We start from the raw sequence: 12,751 nt of genomic DNA, 5'->3' as shown, positions 1-12,751 counted from the left end.
CATGTCAGATTTCAGATTTTCAGATTAGGGATGCTCAACCTGTGTATGTATGCTTTCAGTATGTGTGTGTGTGTGCGTGTATACTAAATGCTTAAGAGGATTTAAATGTTTAAAAGGATACCAGTTCTGGGCCGGGCGCAGTGGCTCACACCTGTAATTCCAGCATTTTGGGAGGCCAAGTCAGGCGGATGACAAGGTCAGGAGTTGGAGACCAGCCTGGCCAACATAGTGAAACCCCGTCTCTACTAAAAATACAAAAATTGGCTGGGCATGGTGGCATGTGCCTGTAGTCTCAGCTACTTGGGAGTCCGAGGCAGGAGAATTGCTTGAACCTGGGAGGCAGAGGTTGCAGCGAGTTGACATCATGCCACTGCACTGCAGCCTGGGTGACAGAACAAGACTCTGTCTCAAAAAACAAACAAAAAAGGATACCAGTTTTGTAATATATTATGATTCCACATGTCATTCTGAAGTATTCCACACATATTAATACCTTAGAAAATAATAAATTCATTTTTCCTTGAACTAAAGCACATTCACATGTACTGGTTTTAAAAGGTAGTATTTCGCATGCATACGGTGCCACCTTGTGGCAGTTGCAACTATTTGTATATCTACATAAAATTATGGTTCGTATTAAATAACTGCCATTTTTTTTGACAAGTTATGTGTATAGGTTATTGAGTAAAAATCCTTAGCCTAAAATCTGTTGTTTTTTTCAAAATAACCTTTGAAAAAGAACATTTTTCAGAATGTCTTCAGATGGATATAATTTAAAAGGAGACTAAGTCAGAAACCCTAGATTGTCTGCTAACTATACCACTATCAAGATACTGAATCTTAAACTGTATAGCCATTCTGGACCTCAGTTTCCATATCTTTAAGGTTGTTCAACTAATCATTAATTAAGTCACTTTCATCCTAAAATTGTATTTGATTTTAGCTTTAGAAAATTATATTTCTATTTTTAGCACCCTAATATGAAATAAAGGGCTGTTTATGACACACCTTATCTCTTTTACTAATATTTTGTTTGGTTATGCATTCTGCTTGAATTTTCTTCAGAAAAAAGTCTTAATTTATTCTTCTCTCTGTCCAAATAGCCTTCCCCTAAACAATACACATTAAAAAGATTTCATTGAATTATAAAGAAAAGTAAGCTAAAGTAACTGAAAACAAGTTTTGAAACATTCTGTAAAGATAAGTGTGCATGTATTTGATAAGATGCGGTCAATGGCAAATCAAGTTCCCAAAAGTTAATATGGAAGAAGTCCCTCCAAAGCTTTTAGAATCTTGGGTGTTACTTTGATAAATAAGAACTAGTACAAGTTCAGAGGTCAGGCAGCTCTTTCTACCATAATGTGGATCAAATACTACCCTGTATTGCAGATGTGGCACCTCAGATTTATCTGAACTACCGCTTCATTCTTCCATTATCAATCATCAACTCAGTCCTTGTTTCAAAATGTCTTTTCCTAAAGTATCTCTTCTTATTCAACCTCTCTGGCACCCATTTATTTCAGACACTCAACTTCCTAGCCCTGCAGGCTAAAATATCCATCACAGTATCTTGTGTTTTAGCGACTGGTCTAAGAACTTGCATCAGAATCACTTGGAATGCTTGTTAAAACATGTCATTCTCTAGACCCCACACTGTAGACAAATACTGTCCAATAAAAATATACGAGTCACATACATAATTTTAAATGTCATGGTAATCACACTGAAAATAAACTAAAAAGAAGCCAGTGAAATCATTTTAATAATATATTTTATTTAATCCAATGCATGTAAAATATTATTTCAAGATGTAATCAATTAGAAAACATATTAACATAATACTTTATATCCATTAGTTTAGATGTCTTTGAAATCTGGTATTTTACACTTGCAGCATGTTACAATTTGGATTAGCATACTTCAGGTGCTTAAGTGCGGCCTGAACCAGTTCTGAGGGGAAGATGGAATAAAAGCCAGGAATTTACAAAACACACAGGTAATTCTACATGATCAAGTTTGAGGCCACTACCCTAGACTGTCCTGTACACAATCCATTCTACAACCATTACTGAATTAACATTTGAAAAAAAAATGCCCCTTTAATTATGTCAGTCCTAAGAACCTAGAAAACCCTGGTACCTCCAATTCAATCAATGCAGATGAATATTCACAGTTCTCTAAAAGTGACCTCATTCATCCATCCAACCTACTCTTCAATTAGAAAATGTTTTGGATTCTTCCATAAAGCTTTCCTAAGCAAATATTCATTCATTCAACAAATATTTGTTGAGAACCCACTAAATGCCATCATGGATCTTACAGGTGTTAAAAAAAATAAAATAAAAATGGAAGTCACAGTTTAGCTATACATCAAGACCAACTGCCCATAACCACATAAACCAAAACGTAAGTCATCCTGATTTCCCTGAAATGCTCTAATCATAAATATAAAACATAAGCTTTACATTTTTGTTAGTATGATTCCGTGAAATCAAGCCAATCAACTACAGACAAATCAACTTAAACAGCTGTTTGCCCCCCACCCCAAAATCTTAATGTATAAGGACCAATAATGGAAAAGCTCAAAATCCTTCCTCCTTTATCCTTATAAGCTGTGCCGTTACTGGTGAGTGCAAGCTTCTTACCACCCTTCCCACTTGATTTGAAGTCTCCTGGATTCTGATCTGTACTTTTTCTATGACAATAAACTTTTAGATTCATCTTAATTTTATTTTTGATACAGGAAAACAGATCAGGTATAACACAAACCATTACACAATTTTTTACAATAAAATAAATGCTCTGAAATAGCACTATGAGATGCTATGAAAATACATCAGAGAGGTCCTTATACAGTCTGAAGGGCCAAGGAAAATGTCTTTAAGCAAAGTAACATTTAAGTTAAGAAAGGGTGTGAATATAATTAGGAATCTGAGCAGATAAAATGAAATTTCTAGGTAGAGAAGGAGTGTACATTATGGAAAGCCCTAAGGTGGAAAAGAACATGGAGGGCCAAGTTACTGAAAGGAGCAGACAGATGAGGAAAGTGATCTGATAGGGGGCTTCCCAGGCAGGCAGAAACCAGATAAGGCCAAACTCATGAGCTTCCAATTTTCCTTTAAAAAAAAAGTATAAATACTTAAACCAAAGTAGACTACAAACTCCTCAAAAGACACAGAGCATTCCTTCTAAACCTCATGTCTTATGTTTCCTCACAGAGCACAGATATTTAGTACTTCCTCTGTACATAGAAAAATCGTAATTATGCCAGCCTTTTAATTTCTAGAATTTCCAGGTTATACTAACAATTATGTGTAGTTTCAGGTAACTTAAAAAGCACATTACCATGAAACTCAAGAAAACCTTTCCTAAAGTGCTGAGTTTTAACATAAAGTTCCTTAGAAAGAGAGGCAGTTTTTATGTGGAAAAACATGGGCACCATGGTCTACCAGCGTGATGCCAAAATTCTAGCTCTACCCAAGCTCCCAGTGGAAGGGGTGAAGGACATCCAACTCCCTTGCTTCTTTACTCCTCACTTTCCCTGACATTGTTCTTCATATCAAAGATTGTGATTTATACACACACAGAGATTAAAGGATTTAAGGAAAAAAATTTTACTGGGTCAAGTCAACCTGTTACCTAGCACACCCATGCCTTACTCTTCCAACTGATCGAAACATGATATACAGCGCTGTACAGGCAGAATTCTAAGCTAGTTCCCCACATTCCTGGCCCCTAGAGAGCGCATCTACATAATCCCCTCCCCTGGAGTTTGGGTAGAACCTACAAATATGAGCAGATATCACTTCTGGGAGAGGTTCATCAACAGGGAGATCTGACTGGGTCTGACTTAATCAGGTGAGCCTTTAAAAAGGGCTGGGGGCTCCCTAAAGCCACGGAGATGGGAAGTGTTAGAAGGCCTGTGAAAGGGCTAGCTGACATACAGCTGGCCTCTGGCCAACAGCTGGCGAGACAAAAAGGGACCTCAGTCCAACAACCACAACGAAATTCTGCCAGAGGGCTTAGAAGGACCCCAAACCTCAGATGAGATCCCACTTGCAGACCCTTTGATTTCAACCTTGTGTGACTGAGCAAAGCCGTCAACTATGCCACGTCCAGACTTCTGACCTACAGGACTGAGAAAACGAATAGGTGTTGTTTTGAAGCCACTGATTTGTGGTAATTCGTTATGCAGCAATAGAAAACTAACAACACTCAAGTATTTCTCATATAATGTCCGGCAGATATGAAAGTTTTTCAGGCGTCATTTTACAAATATCTTCCTAGCTGCTTTAAGAATAAAATTTTTTCAAAATTGACAGAACATTAATCGTGCAATATCTCCTTAATAATTCTCACCCTTTTCAATGAAAAGTCATTGAGTTTGGTGAGTCAAGATTCACTGAAATATTCTTCAATGTTGATGGGCCTCTTTGGTGAGGTGACCTTATTCCTGTCCTGCCCCGTAAGGGTGGGCAAGGTGGACAGAACGCAGCCTGGACTTCCGGACGCAGCCCCCTACCACCCCGGACTCGCCTACCCCCCTGGCCTCTGAGGGGGGGCCCTAAGCCCAGAACAGGCGTGGGAAAAGGGCAGTAAAAAGGATGCAGTTCTTCTCTTTAATCCCCAACCCAATTTCTCGGGAAAAGCCGCGTTCCCACACAGAAGGCGAACCCTGTAAAGCTGTGGCTTGGCTGCCGCGCACGCAGTCGCTTTACGAATTCCCAAAGCATCTAGCGGAACTTTAGACCGTTCACTAGGGGTCACATGGGCCACTTCGGGAGCAGCTGGCGAACAGTTCCTTTCAGTTTGAAAGTATCTTTGAAACTCGGAAATTGTGCTCCTAGGTCTTTCAGCCTAGAGGGTGGCTACTGAAATTGGAATCGTCATCTTCCCTCGGCCCCAACTAGTAGACCACAACCAGAAGACATATGCTAACCTACACCTACCGTAGTGTCACACCCGGCACAGCGCGACCAGGTCCACCAACTGCGCCTGCGCGAACCGGCCGCTCCCGCGAGATCACAGGAAGGCTGAGAGAAAGAGCAGGTCCCCGCTGCGTGGGGCTGGGCTTAAAGGCTCGTCGCGCCTGCGCAAAGGACCTGACGACGTGCTGCGTCGTTACTTTTGAAACGCTTGGCGGGGAAGTGCTGTTGGAGCCGCTGTGGTTGCTGTCCGCGGAGTGGAAGCGCGTGCCTTTGTTTGTGTCCCTGGCCATGGCGCTGCAGCTCTCCCGGGAGCAGGGAATCACCCTGCGCGGGAGCGCCGAAATCGTGGCCGAGTTCTTCTGTAAGTGCTCGCGCAGGCCAATATATTGGGGGGAAAGGAGTCGTGACGGCTCAGTAGGCCCACAGCTCGGCCTCTGATACCAGAGAAGTAATCTGGGGAGAGGCAGCTGCAGGCACTTCCTCCAGACGCGTTGCTAATGTGGAGCTACAGGTCTGCGTGCTGCTGGAGCCTACCTCGCGGCGTAGCCTATTCCGGAGCGTTTCTTCCTTTAAGTGCAGATCCGTCCCACCTCCCACCCCTTACTTTCCGATGCAGGACACAGTGTGACTGGAGTGGGCCCCAGTGTATGCGTGTGTGTGTGTTTTTCTTTTTTTTTTTTTTTTTTTTAAACTGCGAGAGCACCCTCACCCTCCCACTCTAAGTGATTATTAGGCCTGAGACTGGCGGTAAACAAGACTTTGGGAACTCTTGTTCTCGAACAGGCCAGCTGCACGTTGTAAAGGAACCTGGCAGGATTTGGGAGGGAAAGGGGAAGATATAGGCTTGTCTGGAGCACAATGACTATTCAGTCAGTTGCTGACTCGAATGCAACAGCCTGTTTTGACATCCTCTAGCCTCGTAATCTGAATTTGGACTTGCATTACAATGAGGTGAAATTTGGCAATAATAAGTTGATACACTTTGGCTTTTTTTTTTTTTTTTTTTGCCACATGAAAGCAATTATCTTTTTTTACTTAGAAGCAAGACTTAAGGAGTTTTAATGCCACTTTGTACCTACTCTGCTTTCAGCAAGATACACGTGTGTTCAGTCACTTATAGCTGTATAGCCTAATGAAAATATAGCCACATCTAAATATATTTTATTTTCCAGAGTTATGCAGTGATAATGAATTTTCTGTAACATTTCTTTTGCTTGCAGCATTCGGCATCAACAGCATTTTATATCAGCGTGGCATATATCCATCTGAAACCTTTACTCGAGTGCAGAAATATGGACTCACCTTGCTTGTAACTACTGATCTTGAGCTCATAAAATACCTAAATAATGTGGTGGAACAACTGAAAGGTATTTAATCATTGGAAACAATTTGAGTGCAGATTTTCTAGCAATCTAAGTAGTCATTCTTCCGCTCTGCACATAGGAGTGTACTGACATCTCAAATATATTTTCAATTGAGAGGAAGAAAATAATATATAAAATGGAAGAAATCCACTCTTCCCCTACTACGTTGTGAGTGGGCTGAATATTTTGATGTTAGAAATCTGATATGGCTAAAAAAATAGTCATCAACTCCCTTAGAAGTGGCTTTTGCAGTTAATGTGGCCAAATGGAACAGGTTGGAATTTTACATAATTATAATGGTGTTCACTATCTGAGACAATATACACTACATATTCTCAATATAATGTATTAATTTTCTGTAACTAATTAATTTTCTGTACTCTAATGTTATCATTAGATTAAGATCAAGGAAATTGGATTCAACCAGAGAACTAAACTTCAAAAAGAGAAAAGATTGGCTACTAAATAACAGAACACTCACAGTTTTTTTGTTTGTTTTTCATGCATTTCTATTTGTCGTTTTCAAAAATTCTGCCAGTGATTCAGTAAGCCTTTTCTGTCTGAACACTCGTTTTTCTTTAGCTCAAGACATTGCTGTATTACCTGTTGGGTGAATACTTGTTCTTCATCGATTTCTTTTTCCTTTCTAGAATTCCTGTTAGTTTCTCTTTCATGTTACCCTCCACTTAGGATTCTCATTTCTAATTGTTCAAATGTTTCTCCCATTTGATCTTCTAAAATTTTAAAAAGTACTACAGTGGCCATCTTTTTTTTTTAATTTAGAAATTATTTCTTTTGTTGTTGACCAGAAATGTGTCTTTTTTACCGTTTTTATTGCGTTTTTACTAACCCATTTTTAGTATGCCCTTCCAATGATGGCCATGTGAACTTTTTTAGCTTGGTAACTCTCTTTCAAGCTATACTATCCTCTAGATAAACTGTTAGCATTGCCTTGCCATTTATGTGTACAGGAGGGGAATCCCTCAACAACCTGTGGATGTCAGATCTCAAATTGATAGGCAAGGGAAGATAGCCCTGTTGACACTTTGGCCTGGGTATTTCTTTGGTATGGGTGCTTTTCTGTGTGTTATAGAATGTTTACCAACAACTATGGCCTTTACTCACCAAATGCCAGTAACAAACCCTCTTGCTCTGACAACCAGAAATGCCTCCATATATTATATTGCCAGATGTGCCCTAGGGGACAAAATTGCCCTTGGTTGAGAACTTCTGCTATAGTAGATTGGTATTGTCAAAGTAGCAAGATGAGACCTCTTTTGGTGTGGGAATAGACCTCTGTTCTCAAGTGTACACAGGAAAGACACTGATAAGAGTGTCCACCTCTCCCAGAGTTGCATCCAAAATTGAGGGTCAGGAATAAATCATCTATAGTGATTCATAGGGCTGTGCTCAGGTCGTTTGGCCTGGAACCTCCAGGCAACTATGGATGTGTGTTTTCATCTTAATTTGCTGGAGAAGCAAGCATTGCCTAAGCCAATGGTTTTTAGGTTGTCTTCCTTTGAGACTGCATTGATGACATTTCACCTTATTTGTGTCTAGACCTTCCTATTTAACTTCTCCCTTTTATTTTAGTTAAAGTGGAAAAATTGCTCTTCCCTAGAGGCAAGTTGTTCTGTTTGTTTGTTGTTTGGAGTCTCACTCTGGCACCCAGGCTGGAGTGCAGTGGCGTGATCTCCGCTCACTGCAACCTCTGCCCCCCACCACAGCCTCCCGAGTAGCTGAAATTATAAGCGCCTGCCACCGTGCCCGGCTAATTTTTATATTTTTACTAGAGACAGGGTTTACCATCTTGGCCAGGCTGGTCTTGAACTCCTGACCTCGTGATCCACCCACCTCTGCCTCCCAAAGTGCTGGGATTACAGGCATGAGCCGCCACGCCCGGCCAATTGTTTTGTTTTGAATGTAATTTCCTCTAGCCTTTTTCAGGGTCTTTATCCTGTTCTCTCTTATATTTTCTGCTTTTGTGTTTTGATTTTAATTATCCCCATTGGTTTCATCTTTCCAGTTTTAAAGGAAGAACAAATTACCACCCAGTCTCCTCCTTTTCAGAGTGAAACTAATAAAAAGTTGTTGATAAATGCCAGGGATCACAAGGCCCACAGGCCACATCCAACAAGTGGCCTGTTTTTGCACTGCCCACAAGCTAAGAGTGTTTTTACACTTACAGGTTTGTTTAAAAATAAGCAACAGAGATCTTGGTGGCTGATAAGCCTAAAATATTTACTAATTACTCTGTTTCTTTACAAAAACTTCGCTGACTCCTGAATATGCTGTTTCAATTTCCAAGATTACTTCAAGGCTCAATCTGAGCCCCCGTTCTGTGTTTATAATTTCTCTATAGGTGATCTCTGACCTGTGTATAGCTTCACTAACAACCTCTGTGTAGTCAACTCACAAACTTATATCTATCCCAAGCCTCTTTCTCCAGACTCATATATCCAGCAGCTATATCTTTATGTAGCTATCCCAGAGATAATGTACACTCAAGCATACTAAAAACTAAAGTTAGGATCATCTCCAAGATTGATACTCTTTAATTCTCTTTTTTTCTCTCAATGAATGACTAAACCGTCCAGCCAGAAATAAAAGAAACTTGGAAGCTGTCCCTGAATCATGCTTCTTAGTATCATGACTAAACCCAATAAATTTTAACCATGAAATCTCTTAAATCTACCTACTGCTCCATATCTACCAGTTTATCCTCCTACAAGCTTTCATTAACTCTTGCTTGAATTACTGATTGACTAACTAGTGTCTCTAGATCCCCTCTTTAACATCTCCAGTCCACTTTCCGTATCACAGCTAGAATGATAGTTTTGAAATACAAGTCTAATTGCTTTACATCCTATTCACACACAGTAATGACTTCCCTGGTCTTGAAGTGTATATTTTTTTAATTTGATCCACCAGGCTTTGCGTGGTCTGGCTCCTATTAATCTTGCAAGGATTACTTTGTTTTATTTTGTTTGTTTGTTTGTTTCTTGATTGCACTTGTAGTGGGCTGCTTCCAGCCCTCTATATGCTCTTCCCTTGGGAGTATTTGAGGCCTGTATCTTCTTTCCTATCCTTTTGCATATTTAATGCTGTTTATCCCTAGAGCTAAACTCAGACCTTTTCTGACCTCCCTGAGTGGCTCAAATTTTCCTTTTTTTATGCTCTCATTGCATCTTAATCTCTCTTTCATAGCAGCCATTACAATGATAATTTCTCATTTATTGGTGCGATGAGTAGATTAATGCCCATCTCCTATGCTTTTATCTTGGATTAGGATGAAACTACCACATGTTCAGTATTCTGTCCTCAGCACCAATTACTGTCTGATACAGATACTGAGAATTTGAAAACCGAAGTTAGATTATTGATGGTGCAAATTTTCTTGCACATAGGAGGAGGTCCCAGATAGCAGTGGTAGGAATTTGCTGAGGTTAGGGAGTGGGACCTAAGAAGAGAGCTACTTTATGATGCAGTGGACCAAGAAAGATGTCTTCCTTTTTATGTGTTGCAGATTGGTTATACAAGTGTTCAGTTCAGAAACTGGTTGTAGTTATCTCAAATATTGAAAGTGGTGAGGTCCTGGAAAGATGGCAGTTTGATATTGAGTGTGACAAGACTGCAAAAGATGACAGGTAAATAGAAATTACATTATTTCTACTTTGATATATTTTTTTCAAAACTTATTTTTATTACTAATTGAGTTCTAATTATATTGAACTAGTTTTATATAAAATATGGTTTGTTTCTAATTTATATTTTCTAAGATATCCTCAGTCACCTATGGAAAAGAATTGTGCTCAGTTTAGCAGATCATTGATTTGTATATATAATATAATTTTAACATAATTGCCTTTAGTCTAAATCAGTAGTTTTCAAACAGTATTTATGGTGATATATACAAAACTACACATGATATACTAGATGAACCATTTAATGAATTGTTCTAAGATATTTTTAACTATAAGGAATGATATTAGACTCATACAATTTAAGATGTAGCTCTGCTGTACTTCCTTTAATGCCATCTACTTCCTAAAACACTTCATACATTTCTGAAGGTTCCAGACTCCCCGGAAGAGAAATGCATTGTCCTAGGCATGCTTTTCTATAAACTGAGAACCATTTCTTATAGTGAAATGTAGTTTGCTTCTGAAGGCTTTGGTGTATTTTAGGAAATTTTTAGCTTATAAAATAATTTGATATACAATTTAATGTTTTATTTGAGAAAATAGGAAATTAGACATTTAGGCATTACTAAAAATGCCAAAATGATTATACCAATAAATATTTTACATATCACTTGTTATTTTTATTTCAAGAGATGCTGAAGTGTCCCGAACTTGAAGTGATTGGCAAATTTTCTAGTCATCTGATACTAAATGACCTGACACTAAGACCAGCTCTAAAAGATGACTGGCAGGATAAATGAAGTAATAAGGATGTATGTTGTGCCTACTAGGTTGTAGGTCCGAAGGATAGTTTCACTCACATTTTTTACAAACCTCCTTTCTCAAATAAGCCCTGCTTATTTGATGTTGAGAGCATTTAATCAGATAAATAATCTAACTACTGTGTTTGAAATAGCTTGTTAAGACCTGAAATGAATTAATTGATTTGATTTTTTTTGACAGTGCACCCAGAGAAAAGTCTCAGAAAGCTATCCAGGATGAAATCCGTTCAGTGATCAGACAGATCACAGCTACAGTGACATTTCTGCCACTGTTGGAAGTTTCTTGTAAGTATTATACAACTTCTTGTTGAATTAAATTGATTGGCAAAAAGACTAAGCTACTGCCGTAATCACCCCCTTATTAAATTTTGTCTTATTTATCAGATTTACGTAATATAAATTGAAGGAAAAACGTTATCATGCAAAAGTAATGTATCGTAGTCTCCCTTACCTGAAACCATGGATAGTATGAACCCTATATAATGTTTTTTTCTTAGGCATACATACCTATGATAAAATTTAATATGTAAATTAAGCATAGTAAGGGTTAATAATAAACTGGAACAATTATAACAATATGCTGGCATCACTATTCTTGCGCTTCAGGACTTATTAAATAAGATAGGGGTTACTTGAACACAATCACTAAATTGCACAGAAGTTAGATACAATATTTTCTTTACTGAAATAAATGTTCATTGAGCAAAATAAATTAACTAGTGATTGGAGACCAAGCCAAATGACCTTTTCCAGCAGTGAGTGGTTCAAAATAGAAGAGAGGCAGCAAGATTAGTTTTACTTTTAGAAAATAATGTACTTCAATGATCTTATCCCCAATTTAGGTTCATTTGATCTGCTGATTTATACAGACAAAGATTTGGTTGTACCTGAAAAATGGGAAGAGTCGGGACCACAGTTTATTACCAATTCTGAGGAAGTCCGCCTTCGTTCATTTACTACTACAATCCACAAAGTAAATAGCATGGTGGCCTACAAAATTCCTGTCAATGACTGAGGATGACATGAGGAAAATAATGTAATTGTAATTTTGAAATGTGGTTTTCCTGAAATCAAGTCATCTATAGTTGATATGTTTTATTTCATTGGTTAATTTTTACATGGAGAAAACCAAAATGATACTTACTGAACTGTGTGTAATTGTTCCTTTTATTTTTTGGTACCTATTTGACTTACCATGGAGTTAACATCATGAATTTATTGCACATTGTTCAAAAGGAACCAGGAGGTTTTTTTGTCAACATTGTGATGTATATTCCTTTGAAGATAGTAACTGTAGATGGAAAAACTCGTGCTATAAAACTAGATGCTTTCCTAAATCAGATGTTTTGGTCAAGTAGCTTGACTCAGTATAGGTAGGGAGATATTTAAGTATCAAATACAACAAAGGAAGTCTAAATATTCAGAATCTTTGTTAAGGTCCTGAAAGTAACTCATAATCTATAAACAATGAAATATTGCTGTATAGCTCCTTTTGACCTTCATTTCATGTATAGTTTTCCCTATTGAATCAGTTTCCAATTATTTGACTTTAATTTATGTAACTTGAACCTATGAAGCAATGGATATTTGTACTGTTTAATGTTCTGTGATACAGAACTCTTAAAAATTTTTTTTGTGTGTTTTATAAAATCAAGTTTTAAGTGAAAGTGAGGAAATAAAGTTAAGTTTGTTTTAAATTTGTCTTAAAACATTTTGATACTGGTTTGGTGTTGATATAGTTAAATGCTAATTAGAATTGATTCAGCATAGCTAATGAATTCTTGTTCCTACGAAGTTATAGAACTTAAGGATACAAAGCTGAGTGAGTCTTGAGGTGTCTTCAATCTAATGGATAAACTTTGATCACATCCTGTTCATCTCATAGCAATAGACTTAAAGCTATTCATCATTGTGAAAGGATAAATGTCCTTTGGAATTAGTCCAACAATTCCAGTTGAACAAGTGTTGATTTTAGTACTTTACTATACTCTTAG

The 12,751-nt window shown here is 38.0% G+C and overlaps 1 protein-coding gene across 1 annotated transcript; it reads left to right on the top strand.

The window, feature by feature from the left end:
• Positions 1-1,760: 1,760 nt before the first annotated feature.
• Positions 1,761-12,454, top strand: MAD2L1 (mitotic arrest deficient 2 like 1). Its single transcript, XM_002815095.6, has 5 exons — positions 1,761-5,289; positions 6,149-6,295; positions 9,819-9,939; positions 10,939-11,042; positions 11,600-12,454. The coding sequence occupies exons 1-5, from the start codon at positions 4,932-4,934 to the stop codon at positions 11,770-11,772; spliced, it is 903 nt and encodes a 300-aa protein (XP_002815141.3). The 5' UTR covers positions 1,761-4,931; the 3' UTR covers positions 11,773-12,454.
• Positions 12,455-12,751: the final 297 nt, after the last annotated feature.

Source organism: Pongo abelii, chromosome 3 (assembly GCF_028885655.2).
Source record: "Pongo abelii isolate AG06213 chromosome 3, NHGRI_mPonAbe1-v2.0_pri, whole genome shotgun sequence".
NCBI classification, from domain to species: domain Eukaryota; kingdom Metazoa; phylum Chordata; class Mammalia; order Primates; family Hominidae; genus Pongo; species Pongo abelii.
The sequence above is the reverse complement of the archived record's forward strand: the minus strand, read 5'-3'. Positions and strand labels throughout refer to the sequence as shown.

Excerpts from the sequence above, each read along its gene's own strand:
- MAD2L1 (XM_002815095.6), top strand. The coding sequence starts at position 4,932 with ATGCTAACCTACACCTACCGTAGTGTCACACCCGGCACAGCGCGACCA. Across the intron at positions 6,296-9,818 it reads TGTGGTGGAACAACTGAAAG|ATTGGTTATACAAGTGTTCA; the intron begins GTATTTAATCAT and ends TATGTGTTGCAG. Across the intron at positions 11,043-11,599 it reads GCCACTGTTGGAAGTTTCTT|GTTCATTTGATCTGCTGATT; the intron begins GTAAGTATTATA and ends TCCCCAATTTAG.